This window comes from Piliocolobus tephrosceles, chromosome 15 (assembly GCF_002776525.5).
Source record: "Piliocolobus tephrosceles isolate RC106 chromosome 15, ASM277652v3, whole genome shotgun sequence".
Classification (NCBI taxonomy): domain Eukaryota; kingdom Metazoa; phylum Chordata; class Mammalia; order Primates; family Cercopithecidae; genus Piliocolobus; species Piliocolobus tephrosceles.
Window position 1 is genome coordinate 6,799,226 of NC_045448.1, and position 22,014 is coordinate 6,821,239.

Consider the following 22,014-nt stretch of genomic DNA (forward strand, 5'->3'; position numbering starts at 1 on the left):
AGATGGATGATGGTTAATGGATGAATGGGTAGATGATGGCTAGATGGGTAGATGGATGGATGGGTAGATGGATGGGTGGATGGATGGATGGATGGATGGATGGATGGATGGATAGGTAGGTGGTTGTGTGGTTTACACATTAGCTCTGGAACCTACAGGCCAGCCCTCCTTACCTCTACCCCTTTGTTTCCTTCTTCCAGGTCGTGGGCATTTTTGCTGGATTTGGGCTCCTGCTCTTGGTGGCCTCGCCTTTCCTGCTCCTGGCCACTCCCTTTGTACTTTGCTGCAAGTGCAAGTGCAGTAAAGGTGATGACGACCCGTTACCCACCTAGAGGAAGCACGATGCTGGAACAAATCCCTGCCTCCGGGAAGTGTGGCTCTCCCCCAACCCTCCCCACCGTCCCCCTCTCACTAAACATCTTTCTTGCCTTATGTGCCCCATTGAGCTTCACAGTGTCAGGCTGGATGCCGTGATTTCAGGGACCTATGTCACAACGTTCGCTGAGGCCCCAGGTGTGGTCACCTAGGTGTGGGAGGGGGAGGCAGGTGTGGGTAGGGCACATCCCCACAGATCAATCTCTGCAGATGACAGGGAGGTGCTGTGAGAAGCGCACCAGGCGGCTTGCTCTCTGTGGTAGACTAGGCATGTCTGGGGATGGCCTAAGAGACTTTCTGCAGCTTCCTCTCTGTGGTAGACTAGGCATGTCTGGGGATGGCCTGAGAGACTTTCTGTTCCTTGGCTTCTAGATGGCTCCATGTTGTTGGAGAAGTCTTTTAAGGATTGTGACTCTCTTCAGACAGAATCTGATTATTCCAGCTTGAGAAAAGCACTCTGTTTATGACAACTGTTTTTATGACTAATGGCATTTAGTAAAATCCTTTTTAGAAGGTATTTTTTTTTCCAACTGAGTAGTGAAAATCAACAAGGTGCATATAAACCATCCTATGCCTTTCTTGAAATGTGCATTTTAAGAAGTTATAGTTAAAACGACTTTTCAGGAGATTTAGAAAGCCTTATGCACTCTTTGTGTTTTTCTTGAAACTTGCTGTAATAACTTTTTGAACGCTGTAAGCTATGTACTGTTATAAATGTGGTTCCTATCTTGTTGCATTTCCTTGATAATATTGACATGTTTAGAGGAACATCTCATCTCCATTAGATTTGCCTTTTGTTGTTTTCTCTCTTTGGTGATTCAGCTCAGCTCATGGGTCTCATCCCTTCTCTCCCAGGTAGCAGAAAACGCCTTTTATTGTATTCAGTCCAACTGCTTTGCTCGGAAATGGCTCTCCTCCAAATTGTTCCTGCCTGGCCTCTGGCCTACGTCTTCAGGTAGACAGTAAGAAGAAAGCAGCCTTATTGATCCGCAGGGGTAGGGCCTCTTGGCAGAGGCTGGAGAACTCTGGGGGCTAAGGAAGAGCCTGCCAGATTTTCACATTTTTAAAATGCTCTAGTCATTTTGAGAAATCATATATCTTACACAGTTCCAAGTCCTGTTGCTAACCGTTTTGCTCTTGTTGGGGAAAAGAACCTCCCATTTCACTTAGTTTTACTGTGGGGACTTTACCACTTGATCTTTTACGGGGCTGTCTGTGACCATTTCCCTGGCAGCAGGATGCAGGGATGAATAAGGAGAAGTTACACATTACTCCACCATTACTCCACATTATACATTTCACACACATTACTCCACCGGCTGACTTTGAAAAGTGGAGAAAGTGTATTCTTTAAAGAGAATTTACTTCTAAAAGCCACAGGTGCTTTTACAAAGCAAACTGCATTGAACTGAAAACTTCTAAAAATAACAGGCAAATATTATAGATATATTGCAGTGGGATTTAAAAAATCTTGTTAAACATTCTATAAAGAAGTAAAACAAAAACAAAATCCTTTTATCTCAGTTATTTGCTCATCACAAGCACATTTTTAAAATGCTGCTTTGTGTGTGTTTGACTTCTGCATTTGAGTATCAGTCTCAGGTCCTAGTTTACCTTCCCTGGTTGGAGATTTATTTCTTATTTCCTAACATTGAATTCGTTAGAAGAAACAGCATCACCTCACTCTTCACCTCTCATGTTGATTTTCCTTGTGAAACTGAAGCCATTTAGAAAATCCCTCTGTGTCAAAATTACATTCAAAACGCTCTCCTTGTAATTGCGATTTATAAGTTTAGTAACTCAATAAGAACATGCCTGTGACTCCCTTTCTGGATGAAACCTGGACTGTGGCTCTCTGTAGTTTGCGGTGCTGTGATGGTGTCTACTGGTAGAATGGCTTTTCTGGAGGTGGGTGGCAACTCCATGCAGGAGTTGGCTGGGCTTGAGCCCTCAGCCTGTGATATGTAGATGCAGCTCTCCAGCCACTGCCCTTTAAAATGCCCAGCACACATGGGAGGCCTGTGGCCCAGTGTCCACCATATGCTTGTCCTTCCTGCCTGAAATTGCTGCTGCCCATCGCATGAGCCCACACAGTAGCACCCCCATCCTTGGGATGAGAGTCAGAGCCTTTGGAAAGTCTGCATCCCCAGGGCTAGAGCTCAGATGACCTTATTTCTAGAGGGACAGGCTGTCCTCTTGGAGGAGTCTCTGGCCCAGTCATGCACATCTGTAGCCCAGCCATCCTCGTGCCTTCACCTCTGATGTGTTTCACGAGCACGTAATTCAACCCAGATGGGACCACAGAGATTCTGGGGCCAGCTAGGGGCAGCTGCATTAGCACCTACTGGCTCTGACTTTTTGTATGAAGCATGCCTCAGTTTGCTCATTTTGATCTAGTTACAACATTAAAATTGTCCATTTCCTAGATAAATACCAGCAAGACCACTCTGAGATACATAAACTCGCATTTCCTTCTGTTTTGGTAAGGAATGCCAGACTCATCTTTCATGGGAATACAGTATTAACCCTGCTTGATGGAAAATGTAAATAGCACACGGGCAGATGGCCCTGGGTTTGGACTGTGGTCTTGCCATCACCGCCCAGTAACACCTGGGGGTTCTGCGTTGAGTGGATGGACTTATTCCTGTGAAGTGGCATCATTTGTCTCCGTTGAAAAATGGCATTCACGCTTACAGATGGCGTTCACTGCAAAGCCCTGGAAGCACATGGCATGTGCTCACTAAGAGGCCTTTAATCCTGGGGAGTAAGGGGCGAAGGCCCTTAGACAACCACGGCTGCTGTACTCTCGCCCAGGTGGGGTGGCCAGTGAACCTGTGGCTTATCTGAGGCCCTTGAGTAACTGCCCACATTTGGAGCTTTTGCTGGACGTGCCTGATCTCTTGGTCTGGCTCTGCTGTGTCGTCCGTAGCCAGATGAGTTTGCCCCTCCCAGGAGGCCAGCACCTTGCAAAGATGCAGTCACCATCGATATCCACATAGCAGAGACTGATTAGGATCTGAGATAAAGCATTGGATTGCAGGAATAACTGTCCAAATTAGTTCTTCCTCCTCAACTCACAGGAGTAGCTGTGGATAGAGGAACCAACATCTGCCACCTCTGGCATTTTCTTTCTTTCTTTCTTTTTTTTTTTTTTAGATGGAGTTTCACTCTTATTCCCCTGGAGTGCAGTGGCATGATCTCGGCTCACTGCAACCTCCGCCTCCCGGGTAGATGGGATTACAGGCGCCTGCCACCTCGCCCAGCTAACTTTTGTATTTTCAGTAAAGACGTCGTTTCACCATGTTGGCCAGGCTAGTCTCAAACTCCTGACCTCAGGTGATCCGCCCACCTCGGCCTCTCAAAGTGCTGAGATTACAGGCCTGAGCCACCGCACCTGGCCTATTTTCTTAAAGGGGAACAAATGATCTTGACGACGTATTATTCCATAAAACCAGTTTAGGGTGCATGCCAGTTCCTGATCAGAACACAGGGCCCATGGGAGGGACTATCAGAGATGCAAAACTTACTTCAAGATGAGTTTATTGTTTTCATTTATATTGCAGAAGTTAGAAGTCATTTTACAAATTTAGAAGAGAAAATTTTTTCTTGGTAGTCTTTAAAAATTAGGGGATTGAAAGGATCCAGGATGGGCTTTGTGCGTGTGTCTCCGATTCTCATTTATTAGTGAGCACACCTGTGTATATATAGAAATCACAAGGAGATCATCAAGGGAAAACATTTTGCATGTGTAAAGCTTCATGAAGTTCTCTTTAAAAAATACCAAAGCTTGTTTATTTCTGATAATGAACCTAAGCCCTTATGAAAATAGACAAAATGAAGGGATTATGACCGGCATTACCAAAAACACCAAAAGGAACAAAGGGGCCTGCATTAAAATCTATTTGCTAATGCTTCACAACTAGGAGAGCATGCCGTCTTGATGTTAAAAAAGCCCAGGGTCTCCGCCCTTCCTTTGATTTGTGCAATTCTGTCTTCCACAATTCCGGAGCCTTCAGCGAGGGGTAGCTACATGCCCCATGCCTGCCCTTTCTTTCCTTCTTTGCTCACTTTACTATGGGTGTATTTTAATCTTGTGTAAAAATATGCATGAGTGAGTCATGCACATGTATACGTTATGTATTTGACAAGTGGTGGTGAAACAAAATCAAAACAGATTTGGTTTGTGTTTTTGAAATGTCAGTTCATTTTGTGCCACTAACACTGTGATGTATAAAAGAGCTGTTTGAATGCCTTTTAATGTTGTGTTTTGTACTCTGGAATTATATGGAAAAAGTTTGATTTGTAATTTCAATACATATTTTAAATGTATTGTGTCTTATGTAGTTTGTCCCCCCCCCCCCCCCCCCCCTTTAGCAGGGATTCCTTTTTAAAGCTATTTTGGCTGGAATACAGGTGATTTTTGTAAACCCTGCGTGGCTCCGTCTTTTGTAGATGCTTATTTGACTACTGGCCTGAAGATGGAAAATATTCTATCTTCAATCTTCAATATTTAACCTATTGAAGATTGAAAATATTCAATATGGGAACTGGGGGTGGAGGGAGAAAGGGTGAGGCAGGGGAGGGATCTTCTATCACTGGGAAAACAGCTCTTGTATTCTGAGATTTTCTGTTTTAGGAATGTTCTCAACTCTTGGATGCCAAAATTACTTGGTTTGTTGAGTGAATCAACCCGTCCAGCCATTCTTGGCCCCCTCTTGTGGTGCTAAACCGGTACTGCAGCATCAGGAAGCATCTCATCCCCACTTAGGGTGCTCTGCCTCCAACCACAGAGACAAGTGCCTTACAGACCTGTCACATTCTACAGGATGCATCATGAAAATCAGGAGGCATCCTTTTCCTGCTGGGGGGAGAAAGTGGAATAAATATGAATCCTTCTCATTTCGTTGGAGAAATAATAATAAGCTGAAGATGTGGTGGTTCACCTTGATTTTCATTCCTCTCCCTCCAGCTTGTAGGAGAATCTATACCTCATGCATTCATATGCTAAAGACTGGGATAGGCGATTGCTTCCTTGTCCTGTGTTTAAATTTTAAATCCATTCCTTGTATCTACAGGTACACATTAAGGGAGTGGATTTTGTTAACCGGTGATTCATGGTGGGCACTGAAGACTCAATATATTTGCCCTCAAGGAGCTCTTAGTCTCCGGGGGCTGACAGATGAGTCAATCAATTATCATAAGGTGTAATAAGTTCAATGGTAGATGCATGCTCAGCAGGCTTTGCGGACACAGCGCAGCCCTTCAGCCAGGCCTGAAGATCAGGGAAAGCTGTCCAGAGGATGCCGTGTATGAGCTCGGTCTTGCAGACGAGTAGGAACTAGCCAAGCAGAACTGAGAAGTGTGTTCAAAGGAAGGGCCCAGTTCAACAAGCGCACGGAGTTTGGTCCGACTGGCATGTCGGGGTTGGAGAGTTACTCAAATGTGTGACCTGTTCGGGGCACAGTGTGTGGAACTCAAGAACCGGACCTTCATTATAAAAGCTGTACGGGAGGACTGAGTTAGGGTCCTAGGGCTGCTGTCACAAAGGACCACACACCGGGGGTTACAACAGAGCTTTACTGGCTCCCAGGTCTGGAGGCTGGAAACTGAAGGTTCAGGTATCTGCAGGGCGGGATTCTTCTGAGAGCGGTAAGGAGGATGCCTGTGTCGCTCTGCAACCTCCTGGTACTGCTGGCAGTCCTGGGTGTTCGTTGGCTGGTAGATGCACCCCCAGTCTCTGCCTGCAGGTTCTCCTACCATTCTCCCTGTGTGCACGCCTGTGGACACGGCTCCTTCGTCTAAGGGCAAAGTCATACTGGATTAGCGCCTGCCCTGATGACCTCATCTTCACATGATCATCTGCAAAGACCCTATTTGCAAACAAGGTCATATTCACAGGTTCTGGGGGTTAGGACTTCAACATTTTTTGTGGGAAACACAGCTCAACTCCATAGGAGGGAGCACGGACTCTGAGTGGGCCGTCTGGCCCCAGGGAGGTCAACCAGAGAAGGTGGACGGGTACAGCAGGTGGCGGGGCTCCGTTGCTGGTGGTGCTGCCTCCGGGTGCGGTCCAGAAGCAGTCCTTCCCTACGCTGGGTTGCACATCAATTCTTCCAGCAGACCTGGGATGTAGGAACTGCCCTCCAGAAAACACTGCCAAAAAACAATGACTTTTAAGCAAAATAAATCCATATTTGCCTGTCTACATAGGTACATACATTTGTTTCTAAAAATTGAGAAAGAAATTTGCCAGCAAAGAGTCTTATCAACATTAAAGAAAGACTCTTAGAGGAACCCGAATTACAGGGCATAGAGGGTGGGAATGGCACTGACTTTGATAGCATGTGCTTGTCTGGAAGGTTATTCTAAACTTGACCTTGTGTGCAGGAGGCACATGAGAGAATATAACGGCTGATGTGGCTCGACCACAAGACAGTGTCCACTACTCAGCTCAGCTCATCTCTGTGTATACCAGTGAGCAATTCAGCCATTTATAAACAGCAATTGCTGCCCACGACTTGGTGTTTGTTATTCGCTCTTCTGTAGCTAAAGTCACCCAGGATTTGCATTTTTGGGTGAAGCCAACATCGAATGGGGCACAGAGCAGCAGGGTGAAGACAGCTGCAGTGGCTGCTACACCCAGGGAAGGCTGGAGCCACATCACAGGGGGGTGACTTCCCATACATGTGACTCAGGCTGGGAGCACCCGTTTCCTGTTTGAACATTGGGATAAAAAGTCCTGCACAGGATTTTTCTGAGGATGAATGAGGAAATGACAAGTAAAACATAGAGTACATTTTGGTGACATATTAAGTTGCTCATGCAGTTCCACTGTGAATGTGGATGAGGCTCCCAACAAGGATACCCACTCAGCACTCCTGCTTCAAGCACGGAAGGACCCTCTTTCCTCCTGTTTTCCTTGTAGGACCTGAGAAATGAACAGCTCACATCATGGCTCATGCTACCCAGGGGTGCAAGGAAGTGGTTGGGCCACAGCCTGTGGTTAATGCAAAGAAAAATGGAGTCAATATTTTCATATTGGAAAATCTGAATTTGCAGTATCAAAAGTCATTCACTTGTTCTCCTGGGTAACTGTCTGGGTCTTTTTAAAATATATTTTTATTTATTCTTATTTTTTTCTCACCAACTTACAAAATTCATTCAGAACGTGAATACATGTGGTGTGTTTTTCACTGCATAAGAAAGATCCAACAAGGGGGAGTCTCTTCTCACTTCTCAGAATTTCTCAGCTTATCACAACTTTTATGAAAAGCCCAAAATGCAAAAGGGAACACTTTTCAAACGCTTCTGACGGTTGGACTCCATGTTCATTTTATCTAGGGATGTAGGAAATTAACATTGTAAATAGGTTTTCATATATGCCTCCTCAGCCCCTGCTGTTATTGGACACATAGTAGTGACTTACTGAATGCTTGTCAGGTAAAGGAATTAAACTTCTGCTGCCGGGGTGTGTGTGTGCAAGAGCCTGTGTGAAGTACATGTGTGAGTGTGTGTATGTGTCTGTGCGTGTGACTATGTATATGAATGTGTGTATTTGTAGTTTGGGGAGCATATTAGTCCGTTTTCATGCTGCTGATTAAGACATCCGAGACTGGGAAGAGAAAGAGGCTTAATTGGACTTACAGTTCCACATGGTGGGGGAGGCCTCAGAGTCATGGTGGGAGGTGAAAGGCACTTCTTATATGGCAGTGGCAAGAGAAAAATGAGGAAGAAGCAAAAGCAGAAAGCCCTGATAAAACCATCAGATCTCGTGAGACTTACTCACTATCACGAGAATAGCGTGGGAAAGACCGACCCCATGATTCAATTACCTTCCCTTGGTTCACTCTCACAACGTGTGAGAATTCTGAGATCTACAATTCAAGTTGAGATTTGGGTGGGGACACAGCCAAACCAGTCACTTGGGATGGTTCAGCTACCAAAAAGCCTTAACACTTGAACTGGAAGTGTAGACAGTCTAGAAGCAAACGCCTCAACTGTAGTTGGAAGAAATCCCTATTTTGAACTGAAAACCTCTTCTGAGCCAGGCACTTGCTCACTGCTTTCCATGGGTTGTGTTTCATGCTCACAAAGCTGCGAGTCTTATCTTCATGTCACTGGGGCTTGGAGAGGCCCATTTGCTTCAAGTGACACCAAGGATAAGTGGCGGGTGAAGCTGGGAACCCAAGTCTGCCCTTCAGGGACCCAGTGTTCCGCCCACCACACATGGCTTCCCTGGGCCTCTTCCCTTCGCGGTTTACCCTGACTGGCACCCAGAGACTCTCTCAGCCATGCCGAGTGGTTTCCTTTCTGTTCCTGGGATGGTTTAAATCCTGCTTCTGAAGATCGCATCCCAGGAGAAAATCCCAGTCCTGTCTATTTTCAAGCCAGCAAGACGAATGAGAAAAATGAGCTCAGGAAATCCTGAGGGGGAAATAGTTGCTCTCAGGCACACTCATACGATCTCAGATGATTTCAGAGACTACAGACAAAACATGGCTCATCGCCACCTTCAGATAATTGCATACACAAGGACCTTCCAGGGGACCAGCATCAGGTGGGAGACGGTGCCCATCGCAGGACAAACACAGCACTTCCTGGATCCACATTTTGTTGCCAGGAGAAACTAATTATCAAAACCACCCTGGGACGTAAACTATTATTGTCACAATTCCTCACTTTATAGGCAATAAAATTAAGGCTCAGAATCATTAAGAGTCTCGCCCTATAACAAACAATGAGCAGACCATGGGGCCCGGCCCAACCCCACAGCCAGTAGGAACACACCCAGGCAGAGTTCAGTAAGACACCCAAAGCCACGTGAAGGGCAAGGATGGGCCAACGGTGCCCGGAGGAGACTCCCTGCAGAAAGGGTGTTAGGCTGCAGTAGGGGCCACCTTGCTTGGAATTAGGGGGTGACCACAGCATGGGGACCTTTCTAAGCTATGTTTCCATGGCAGCAAAGTACATCATAGGAAACGGTCACCTTGGAAATTAACATTTCCACAATCTGAAATAGAATTAATCCAAGAGCTAAATTGACACTGAAAACTGCAGCGGTAAGTGCTGGTGAGGTCTACTCAACCTTCTGGAAGAGATTCACTTTCACCTAAAGCCAAGTATGAATTCATAGGCAGCAGCTAAAACACAGCTGTCTTGGGTGCCATAGGCTCTTCATTGGATACCTACTCTGCAGAAACCCATGGCAACTGAGAATGATAGAGATGCAAAGCCTCCTAGAACCTCTTCTCCCTGGGGCTCAGGGTGTGATGGGATTTACAGTGTAGACAATTACACTCCTATGAGAGGGTTTGTGGGGCCCTACAGGATCACAGAGGAGGAATGAATGGCTGTACTTGGAGGGAAGGCAGGGCCTGGGGAGGGTCCCTGTGCACAGTGAACCCTCTGAATTGAGTGTTGAAGGCTGAATAGTTTTCAGCGGGGCTGTTGCGGGAGGGGCTGACCTTCTAGGCAGAGGAGGGTAAGGGATGAGAAACAGAGATATGAAAGTACCACATTTTCAGAAACACTGCATAGTGGCTGAGCACAGTCAGTGCTCAACAAATGTTGCTTCAATGAGCAAATGATGCTTCCAAAATAACAAAGTCCAGGAATGAGGTGAAATTGGCTGTATATAAATTATTGATCAATGGTAAGGGCAATGGATGAGAAATGGCTGATTAGGTAACATCATTCACACTCAGGAGAGAAAACCTCTGGAGATTTTGTTTGCTGATTCCACCTGGCATGCAAAGTCCCGAAAAATGAGTCTCTTGGAATCCACACAGGATGAAGTTGGACAAAAATTCAACTGTGCTCAGCGATTTGAGTTTTCAAAGACACAAAAATGAGGTTTTTTAGGAGATGCAGATGATGAAGAGGGACCGAGGAAAGAAAGTTCCAACAAAGTGAGCTTCTGTCTTGCAAATACAAGCAAATGCACCTGCAAAAATGTGTATTGTGGGAAGCTCAGAAGGCAAGGCTAACACAGGCTTAGGAGGGAAAGCAGTCCAAATGCAATGGCTTTTGGAAATGCCAGGGGCAGGATGTGTGATAAAAGTCATAAGAAAAAGCACAATCTCCCTGGCTTTTTCAGTCAAAAATGCGTTCAATACCTAGTCTTCTCATTTGGTTGCACGTTGGAAACTGGACATGACTTTGAAGGAAGAACAGTTTGCCTTTCCCAGGAGATGAATTCACCAGTGAGTAGGACCTGGCTCCCTGTCCTCAGTTAGGGTCCTAATATGGTTTGGCTGTGTCCCCACCCAAATCTCACCTTGAATTACAACAATCCCCACATGTCAAGGGTGGTGCCAGGTGGAGATAATTGAATCATGGTGGCGGTTTCCCCATATTGTTCTTGTGGTAGTGAATAAGTCTCAAGAGATCTTATGGTTTTATAAATGGGAGTTCCCCTACACAAGCTGTCTTGCCTGCTGCCAAGTAAGACATGACTTTGCTCTTCCTTCACCTTCTGCCGTGATTGTGGGCCCTTCCCCAGCCGTGTGGAACTGTGAGTCAATTAAACCTTTTTTCTTTATAAATGCCTCAGCCTTGGGTATGTCTTTATTAGCAGAGTGAGAACAGACTAATACAGGTCCTCTTCAGTCTCTCGTGGACACACCTGGGGCCTCCTAAAATAGCTTCTCCCAGCCTCCTCCCCTCTCACCATTCTGTTCCTGGGGCATTATCTGTTTCCCTCTTGTGATGCTTCTGTTAAAAACCATTGAGAGCCTTCTGCTCCCTGTGTGGTTAAATCCCAATTCTTCACCGTTGCCTATATTTCAGCAGCATAAATTCTCTCATATACCTTTAAGGGAATGTAGAGCAACTCTCTTTTGAAAGATGAGCAGATTCTTAGCTCCCTCATGACCTCCATGGGGAAGTCTTAGGACTCTGTATACCAGCATTGCAGGGGAATGTCGAAGGGAACAGGAGCTCCCAAGGGAGGAAGTGCTGGCATCCCAGTGCTGGCGGGACCACTCAGAACCCAGCTATATTTATAAACAAGGAGAAGCTCAGTGAGGCAGAATGCTTCGGGTGCAGTCTTGAAGCTAGTTCCCAGCAGGGATTGGACTGAAATTTGGATCCTCCCTTTTCTTCATCAGTGGCTTGGTACCACACCACACAAACCAACGCAAATGCACGGAGACATCACAGTCTAGTGCTTGGTACCACACCACACAAACCAATGCAAATGCATGGAGACATCACAGTCTAGTGGGGCAGGCCCGAAGGTGACATTCACACCCCACAGGTGGTAGCAGAGAGGAGCTCCACCCCCTGCAGGAGAAGTCAGAGCAAATTCCTGGAGGAGACAGAATTGGGGTCGGGGATGGACAGAGCAGGGGGTTGCTCAGAGCACAGATTGGGAGGGAATGCCACCACACAAACACACATGTGTGAGAAAAGCCACAGATGCCCCAAGAGAGCCTGGCAAACCTTCAGGACAGAGCTGAGATCCAGTAGGCGTGAGGGGATTGGAGGTGGAGCAGGCGGATGGGGAAGAGCGGTAAGAGACAGACGGGACCCACTCTTTAAGGTTTAAGCCAGGCTGGAGGATTTCAAGGTAAGGTTGGTGCTGACACAGTAAGACGTGGGATTTGCCTATGCCACGGTAGCTGCATGTAGGGGAGCTCGGATGCAGAGGATGAGGGCCGGGACATGATGTAGGAAGCCGCCAAAAGGAGCAGGGAAGAGGAGATGGGGGTCTATGCCCAGCCTGTGGAGTATAAAGTAACAAGCATCAGTAAAAAGACAGTTGAGGGCAGGTGCGGTGGCTGAACCGCCACCATGATTCAATTATCTCCACCTGGCACCACCCTTGACATGTGGGGATTGTTGTAATTCAAGGTGAGATTTGGGTGGGGACACAGCCAAACCATATCAGGACCCTAACTGAGGACAGGGAGCCAGGTCCTACTCACTGGTGAATTCATCTCCTGGGAAAGGCAAACTGTTCTTCCTTCAAAGTCATGTCCAGTTTCCAACGTGCAACCAAATGAGAAGACTAGGTATTGAATGCATTTTCGACTGAATGAATCCCAGTACTTTGGGAGGCCAAGGCCGTTGGATCACCTGAGATCAGGAGTTTGAGATAAGCCAGGCCAACATGGTGAAAGCTCGTGTCTACTAAAAATACAAAAATTAGCTGGGTGTGATGGCGGGTGCCTGTAATCCCAGCTACTCGGGAGGCTGAGGCAGGAGAATCGCTTGAACCCAGTAGTGTGGCTTCCAGATGAAGATGTTCTGCACTGGCTCCTCCACTCTGGTCTGGTCTGGCTGCTTCAACCTCATGGGATCTTCCTGAGCTTAGTGCTGACTTCTAAGAGTATCACTGAATCCCCCAATAATCAGAATAACCCAAGGACACCCTCACCCAGGTATGCCCAGTTCTCGCTCATATTATTCCTCCCTTAGTCCAGCTTAATTAGAATGCCTAATTGGAAGTAACAGAAATGCCTCCAAAATGCCCTATTGCCTCCGTAGCTGTGCCCCGGAGAGAGGAAGTCACAAGTTAACAGTCCATGGTGTCACTCAGAAAGCAGGTGGTTTCTACCTTGGCATCACCTCACCTCGATTCTGAATAAGAAAAAAACAAAACACTGGCTGTGGCAAACCTGAGAAAAGGCCGAGATGATGAGGAACCTTTTTCCTTTCTTCTGTGGTGCTTCACTCCACCTGGGAGCTCCCTGCTTAGCATCTAACATGAGGAGCCCTGGCACTTTTCATTTTCTAATCCTCACAAAAGTGCTACAAATAAATATTATTTTGTGCCCATTTTATAGATCAGAAAACCTAAGTCTCAGTTAAGTTCACCTGCACACAATGAAAATTAGTGACCCATGAAGCCAGAATATGTCCCGTGGCCTCCAAGGATGGTTCTCTCCACTGAATCATTGTGTTGCCTAGTGCCTCTTCTGGAACAGGACTCTGTAGAGGCAGGGAAGGGTCATTATTTTAAGAGAGAAGTTCAATGTGGTTCAAAAAATGTGTTCTGAGCATCACCCATGCATGCATCCACCCAGGCTCCCCAGAAACTCTTGCAGCCTGTCCCCAGTCCTATGTTTCAGAAGGAAAAACTCTGGCTGTGACCCCCATGCTAAGAGCATGTTTTAGGTTTCTGTTGTGATATGGGGTGGGGGGGGGTCACTCGTTTACTGAGGACCTTCCTATTCTCTGGAAATGCTCAACCTGTATATGAAGCAGAATGATTCCCACACAGGAGCCTCCTCTCCAACACATACACCATTTACATATGTAATATTTAGGCAAATCTGGGAAGTTTCATGTATTTCTCTTTACAATACTTATTTCATCAGTTGTCTTTTCTTTCTCCTGCACTGCATTAAGTATCTCTTGGAAATGACTTCTGTGAAATACTTCCATATGCCTTTAAACTTCTACAACATAATTTTTCAGTTGTTAGTGAAATTGTGAAAGTTTAGATATTTGCAACTGGTGATAAATTCTTTTATTTGATTCCCATGTTATTTTCTTCTCTGGCGGGTATATAATCTGAGAGTTGGAAGGAATCTCAATAGGCATCTATCTACCGTTTACTGAAAATGTGGTTTTAGACCAGAAGCATGAGCATTGCCTGAGAATGTCAGAAATGTAGAATCTCAGCCCCACCTCAGACCTACTGAGTCAGAACCTGGATTTTCAGAAGATCCCCAGATGATCAGGATGCACATTATATTAGTTGTTTATTACTGTATCACAAATTAGAAAAAACGTAGTGCCTTTAAATATGTTTATCTCCCAGTTTCCATGGGTCTAACAGGGTTCTCTGTTCAGGGTTTCACAAGGCCGAGAAGATGTCACCTGGGCTGGTTTTCATCTGGAGGCTCAATGGGGGAAGAATCGGTTTTCAAATTCTTTCCATTTGTTGGCAGAATTTATTACATTTTGTATGACTGTGATCTCAATTTTTTGTTGTCATCTGGAGGCCACCCTTGAGACTTGCAGACTGCCTACAGTTCCATGCCATGTGGGTTTCCTCAACATGGATGCTTATTGCATCAAATCAGCAAAGAAAACTTATTTTTAGTATATGATAACGAGATAAATATTTGTTTTTGTGTATATGCATACATTTGTAAGGTACATGGATAAGAATTAGGCTGAGGCAGATACCCCGACCTGCATGACTCAGCAGGATTGGTGCACAGGTGCACACCTCCAGTTGTTATATAACCTATTTGTGTAAGCTCCTACTTGGCTTGGAGCCACTGTCATTTGAGAAAGATATAACTGCCCTGCCAATGCCGTACAGGTGCTCTTGGGCATGGCTCGACATGGCTGTTGTGCAGGCACTGGTGCCCAGAGAGAGAACCAGAGCTTGTCCGTCTTGTACACAGACAGAGGGGAGCCAGTGCACAGCTCAGCATGGCACAGCATGGCATGGCATGGCACAGCATGGCTTGCCCTTGTGCCCAGAGAGAGAAACAGCCAAGCTGCTGACCCTGAAGGCAGGAGAGAGCCAGCTACTGCTGACCCTAAAGGCAGGGGAGAGCTGGCTGCACAGTTTTGTGTGGGAGTGGCCAGCTCAAGGAGCTGAGACAAGGCAGACAGTGTGAGAAAGCCACTGATGAGAGAACAGTGTGAGAAAGCTGTTAGTGAGAGAGCTGCTGAATAAAACATTTTGCCTGTCTACGTGCCCCTAAGTGTTCTTTCAGCCATCACCCACTACCCAGGACATAACATTCATGTCTATACATGCACACACATACCATACATACATATGTACGTACACACAGAGATCTATCATCATAGGAGTGACATTTTTGCTTTGGTGAGAAGTAAGTTGCAAGTCTTGCCCACACTCAGGTGAGGGCATTATGTAGGATATGGGACACAAGAGCTACCCTAGGATTTTTCTGTCATGCAAGTTAAAGTCTGAGAAATAATGGGCAAATCCAATCTGTTACCAATCCCTCATAGGTGCTAGTACCTAAAGCTTTGTGCCATGGTCTGAATGTATGTGTTCCCCCAAATTATATGTTGGGACACAAGACTCACTGTGATAGTATCAAGGGCTCAAGGGAAGTAGCTAGCTCTTTTTGCTTTCCATCTTTTCCACCATGAGAGGACCACAGCAAGAGGCACCATCTTGGAGGCAGAGAGCTGACCTCACCAGAACCGCACCTGCCAGTGCCTTGATCTTGGACTTCCTGGCCTCCAGAATTGTGGGAAAATAAATTTCTGTTCTTATCAATTACCTAGTCTAAGGTATTTTGTTATAGCCATACAAGCAGACTAAGACACTTTGCTTCTGTGCCTATTTTCCTAAGTGACACACTTGGGTTTCTTGCTGCCCTCATTTGCTTTTTAACCCCTGTCCCTAGCTCCTACACCACCGTTCCACCCAAACCTCTCCTGCTGAAGCCACTGGTAACTTCTCGGCCACCATGCCCTGCAGATGCTTTTCTCTGCTCTTCCTGATGGCTTCTCATTAGCATTGACAGGCTGGAACCTCCTCTTTGAAACGCTCTCTCTTCTTTACTGTCCTGTAGCTCTCACTCTCCCAGTTTCCTTCCCACCTTTCTGGCATTTTTTTTCTCAGCCTGCTTTGTGCCTTCCCTTCTCTTCTAAGCTTTGCAAAAGATGGAATTATTCAATCCTGAGCCTTGTAGCTCTTCTCAGTGAGCTTTCTTTTCTAGACAATGCCCCCAACCTTCTCAGCTGAAACTGCTTCTCTGAACTGCAGTCTCACACACTGAATGGTTCAAGCTCAGTATCTCCTCTTGATTTGGTCTCAAAAGTTCTTCAAATTACACCTGCTCCCAAATTAATGTTTGAAACCATTACACCACCTTTAGCCTACTCCTTCCCCGTAGCTCCATAACTTAGTACTGATACCACCATCCTCTCTGCTGTTCCTTCTCAAAACCATTGTTGACACTGACCTTTTTAGCACTCACACATCTAATCTTTCACCAAGTTCTTTCAATTTTACCCCTAAATATCTCCCCAGCATGTTTATAGCTTACCATTTGCATGGCCAGGAGTCTAAGCAAAGCCATTACCCACTCCTGTGTGGGCTACTGCACAGGTGAGTCTGAAATCCCAGCAGGTACCATTTATCAAGTCTGTACTTTCCCAGACTGAACATTCACAGTTCCAAATTCCATGCATTCCTATGATTCTAAGTTGATTCTCAGGAAGCAAACTGAAAATGCCAGGTTTTTTCTTACTGGTGGAGAATGGAGTTCACAAAAAGCATCCACGGATCAAAACCAGCACTGTCCTGTGCAGGTCTCTAGGACTTTCCTCAGAGCAAGTGAGTTTCCTTGTCACTTGCTTCCTCTCATTGTCTGGACATTCCTGCCCAGATGCTGGGTGGGCCTGCAGACTCCATAACCTACTGACATCTAGTGAGGGTCCTTACAGAGCCGCTGCTCTGCCCAGTAACTGGTCAGGAGACTATGTGAAGGCTTTATTTCCTTCCCCAGCCCTAGCCCAGTGGTTTGCTGGGAATTTCTCACCCATAGACTGATTTTAGCATTAGAGTTAATGACTTTACTTCGCTATGGTTTTGGTTCTCTTACAAATTGGGAAGCCTATAAAATGCACTCGCCAGGTGAAGGAGAGCCTCATGGTGGCTGTTCTGATCTCATTATACCCTCTCTGACATGCTCACTGTCGGTCTCCCTTCGAAGGCCTCTCCATGACAGAGTGAACTTGCTTCCTTTCACCCCACATGCGTGGTAAGATGTGCCCTCTGTGCTTCCCTTACAACCTAATTTCTCCCATTCTACCATCAATTTCTCGGGCAATTGCGAACCTCCCTCCTTATCTTGGTACATGTCTCTCCTCTACCACTTATGACTATTATAGACTGAATTGTGCCATTCCTCCCTCCCCCCAAATTCATATGTTGATGCACTCATCCCTACTACCTGAGAATGTCACTGTATTTGGAGATAGAGCCTTTATAGAGGTAATTAAGGTTAAAAACAACAAAAGGCTGTTAGGGTTTGCTTTAGGCCAATCTGACTGGAGTCCTTAAAAAAGAAGAGATCAAGACACACAGAGAGACACCAGGGATGTGCAGGCACAGAAGAAAGATCATGTGAGGACACAGGGAGAAGAAGTCCACCTGCAAGGCAAGATGAGAGGCCCCAGAAGAAACCAACCCTACTGAAACCTTGATCTTGGACGTCTAGCATCCAGAACAGTGAGAAAATACGCATCTGTTAAGCTGCCCTCTCTGTGATATTTTTACTAGGGCAGCCCCAGCTGACTAATACAGTGACACTGTATCTGATTAATCTTAAGTACTTCAGCCACACACCAACCATCCCTCCTCAGCCCAGCCGCCATTCTCAATCGTAGGGTATCTTGGCTCTTAACTCTCTTCTAGGTCATTCCAGTTACGGTTCCTGCAGCACTGGCCCCATTTTCACTTTTCGGGTGTTCAGTATCCTCCCAACAGCATTTCCTGCCACTGCCCTCAAGTGTTCCCTCCCCTGGGTTAGGGAATCCCCACTACACATTTTATTCACAGTCCTTGGGGCCCACGCTTGATTCAAATTCCATGGTCTCCCCGCAGTTGTGGCCTTCTCTTCTCTCGCCTCAATATCTACTTTGGAGACATCTCCTTGTGGCTTCCTTGTTTGTGTATCTCATGCACCTGCTTCCATTGCAGTCAGGACGATATTAAATATGTGCACCAAAAACTCCCTGGCAGTCTGTCTGCCTGGCACAGCATTTCAACAGCCTCACCTTGGGGCTCTTAGTTCTGTGGAGCCTCCATCTGCTGAGCACCCTGACGTTCCTTGCCAGGGACTGCTGGATCTCACCCCCAGGGGGTCCTGCCAGTGTGGTGTTTACCAGAGAAACTGCCCATCCATCAACGGGAGATGAGAAGGGATGCTTGTGAGGAGTATTATACAGCTTTAGTAGTGGAAAATTAGAGGTTTAAAGCCGTCATTCTCTGTCTCTGTGCCATACAGACCTTTCTATATACCCTATGCAACAGATTGGAACAAAGAATTGCATTGTACTTATTTACAATAGATCCTAAGTTATTGATGACTAGCCTGTTTTTCTAGGTAAAGTCTAGCCCAGCTGTACTGCAGCACCTGGTACCTCTTAGAGGCTCAGTAAATACCTCCTGAGTGAACGCTCTGTGGTCATGGCAGATGCAAGGTTTAGGGACAGCTTAATGAGGAAAGACTTTCTAATCTGGGGGAAATTGGGAAGTCCCTTGGCAAGGGTATTACAGAGGCAGTAACATGTTAGACAGTCAGGACACCTGGGATGTCATCCTCGGTTCACTTGCCAGCTAGATGCTCTTGGAAATACACTCTTTTCTCTGATTCTCAAGTTTTTTAATTTGCCAAATATTGAAAATAACTCCCATCTGATGGCTCTCTTGGATGGTATAAGAATAATGGATGAGGAAGCTACTATTTGCCTTTCATGCATGAGAGAGGTTCCATTCGTCATGTGGAGATTGGAGTTAAGATCTTACAATGCCTAACCATCCTGGAATTATCGAATCCTAGTTGCTGTGCATCAAATTGGATACAGTTTAGATAGCCATACCATCATCATAATTGCTTGGAGTGAATAGATAAAAATTGAAAAAAAAATCTTGTTGTATTTTCTCATAGAAGTCTGCCCAGGGATCAAATGTTAAGCAGGGATTTATTAGTGGACATGATATAGTCAGCAAAGAGGCTGGTAGTATTTTGAGAAACTTCCTGGAGGAACAGGAACTAGGTGTTGAAGGGATGTTCAGGTTTAAACGATAGAATAGAAGTGAAGAAGTTAATGAATATGGCACTTCTGACACATGCCAGGTGCTTAATAAATGTAATTTAATCCTCACAACACAAAAGAGGTAAAGATAACTATCTTCTTTTTAATGTAAGTACAGACAGTGTGCCAGGCAACGGATAAGTCAATATGAGACCTGAGATGGCTGCCAGGGTGACACAGAGCTCCCTCTGAGAAACTAGGGACAGCTCCGAGAGCTGAGACATGAAGAAAAAGTAGGAATTAGATCAGAAATGAAGAAAGAGAAGGAAAGTAATGATTGAGAAAGGGGTGCCCCAAGTCATGAGGATAATATGAGCTATGGCACTTGGTTGTGAAACCACAGGAAACGGATGGGGAAACCAACAAACAAAAAAAGTAATTAGCAGAATGTTTTCAGTTTTTTACTCTGGAAAAAAAAATTGTTTAAACATAGAAACATCTAGAATAGTACAGAAAACCTCTACAAATTAAACATCATAACGATCATCAAATTGTGGCCATCAACTCTCCTTCCATCTATATCCATTCATTTTTCAGTCCTTATATTTTAAGGCACATATCAGATATCTGTAATTAATTTCTAAATATTTATCTAGATATTTTTAAAGGATAAAAACTTTTTATTAAACATACCTCTAATAATATCCCATCTAAAAAGTTAACAATTTTTTATATCACACGTCTCTGGTTTGTGTCTAAATCTCCTCTATTATTTCAGAGATTTTTATATTGGTTGGTTTTCATCAGAATCCATTGCAGTTGGTAGACAAGTCTTTTGGACTTCTCCTATTTTTGTCCTTGCAATGTTTTTGTTAAACAGTTTTTTATTCTACAGAGCACCCCACATTTTGCATTTTGCCAACCATATACCTGTATGCTGCGATACGCTCCCCTTCTCCTGCATTACCTGTATGTATGCAGGTCGTGGTAGTTACCTGTATGTACGTATGGCGGGTCTATCTAGAGGGGCATTTAAAGAACTTGGAGTGGGAGCTTTTTAACATGAATTGAGAGAGGGTGAGGTGAAAAACCTGTTTAAAAAAAATACTGTGGATGGGCAGGGTGTGGTGGCTCACGCCTGTAATCCCAGCACTTTGGGAGGCTGAGGTGGGCGGATCACGAGGTCAGGAGATCGAGACCATCCTGGCTAACATGGTGAAACCCTGTCTCTATTAAAAATACAAAAAATTACCTGGGCGTGGTGGCGGGCGACTGTAGTCCCAGCTACTTGGGAGGCTGAGGCAGGAGAATGGCGTGAACCTGGGAGGGGGAGCTTGCAGTGAGCCGAGATCGTGCCACTGCACTCCAGCCTGGGCGACAGAGTGAGACTCCGTCACAAAAAAAAAAAAAAAAAGGGCAAATATTGTGGATGTACCAGAATCACATTGTAAAGGATTAACCAAAGGCTTCAGCTTTCAGTGCTTCCTGTCTGTGCCATGTCCCGTGTTCCCCTCCCACCCACTTCCTGAGTCAGGCAGCAAGGGCATCATGTTCATGCCGCCTGCTAGGGTTGTTACATCACACATGCAGAGAGAAACAGAAGAGTCAAGTGTCAGCTTTCATGTTGTAGAAGAGACTTTTGATGAAGATGCAGAGTGACCAGTATAGAGAGAACCCTGGGGACCAGCTGGAGGCAGATAGCTCAAGCCATACCAGAAGGTCCAGGTGCCAGCAACCAGAGTCCAGCAGTTAAGGAGAAATCTCAGTAAATTCTAATGATGATAGACACTGAGCACTGAGAACCCAGCACTTTCCTTCTCAGTGCTTTGCTGCTGGAGAACTTACACCAACTCAGAGGAGAAAGGATGAGGGAGAAGCACTAAGCCAACTGAAGGCAAAAAGCCTTGATTTGCTTGTTTAACATGAATTGCTTAAAATTTCATTTTCTTCTCTTGAGTGAAAGTGGTGCTGCAGGTAGAAAAATAAAGTTATGTTGTTGTGGACATCTGAACTCAAACAAGGGCTTGTGTGTGTAGCTGTTTATGCTTACAGTCTTAAAATGCTGTCATAGGAAAATAGCACATTCAAATTAATATTCCCCATCATGTCAGTGTCTCGAAACATTATCCGTGTTCTGGAAATTTCAGTCATCAGAATGAATCTTCTAGAGTGAATCTACTGCTAAACATAGTTCCACCAATTGTGTCTTCTCTTTCTCCTTTTCAGCCCCTCCTCTCACTTCTCTTCCTTGTTTCTCTTCTTTCTGCCCCTTCTCTTGGCACTTTCCTCAAAACATTTGAAAGTTGAAATAAGACATCCTGTGTGTGTTTTTTTTTTTTTTCTAATCTAAGGTTTCCAGATGGATTATGCTGGCGTTCTGCTTTCCCAGAAAGATTTCCAGAGCTGAGAGGGGCAGGACAGAGAGCACATGTGCTGTTCCAAGCTGTCTGTTGCCTCTGTGTGGCCATCTGTCATTTTCCTCAGGCACACGATGACCTGCAGGACTGGATCTTGCTTTTGTTACCTTCAAATCCTGTAGGATTCAGACAGACGAACATTCCAATGCCCTTTATAACCTTTCCCCCTGGCAAAACTTCAGCCAGAATAAACCAAAAATGAAATGGAGAGAAAGATCATTGCATCTTTCTGGATCCCCAAATTTCCATTCCAGATTTAGGGCTGATGTTTCCAGCTCATGGTCCCTAACCACATCGTTGTCACCGATGGTTTCCCAGACCACACCAGAGAGGCATAGCATTCCCCTACTCTCTTCTCACCTGCAAGAATTTATAACCTCTTCTGAGACCCACTCAGATGCCCCATCTGACATATAGAACCTTTCCTGTGCAGTCCTCTACCTAACCCATTGCCCCTGCAACCCCTGCAGTCTTTTCTTTTTCTTATGCTCTAGTGGCATGTGGTCAGATC

At 45.5% G+C, this 22,014-nt stretch overlaps 1 protein-coding gene across 4 annotated transcripts in view; it reads left to right on the plus strand.

Annotated features, from left to right (window-relative positions):
• RNF144A (ring finger protein 144A) overlaps positions 1 to 22,014 on the plus strand; it is a 154,698-nt gene that overhangs the window by 116,025 nt on the left and 16,659 nt on the right. For 2 of the 4 annotated variants that reach the window (XM_023198910.3, XM_023198912.3), the window contains one exon: positions 201 to 3,598. The exons of 1 other annotated variant lie outside the window; for it this stretch is intronic. In XM_023198910.3, the coding sequence (XP_023054678.1) occupies positions 201 to 332 (132 nt within the window). In that variant the 3' untranslated portion in view covers positions 333 to 3,598. Of the gene's footprint in view, positions 1 to 200; positions 3,599 to 22,014 lie in introns of those variants that run through there. One more of the 4 variants, XM_023198903.3, reaches the window with a different exon arrangement.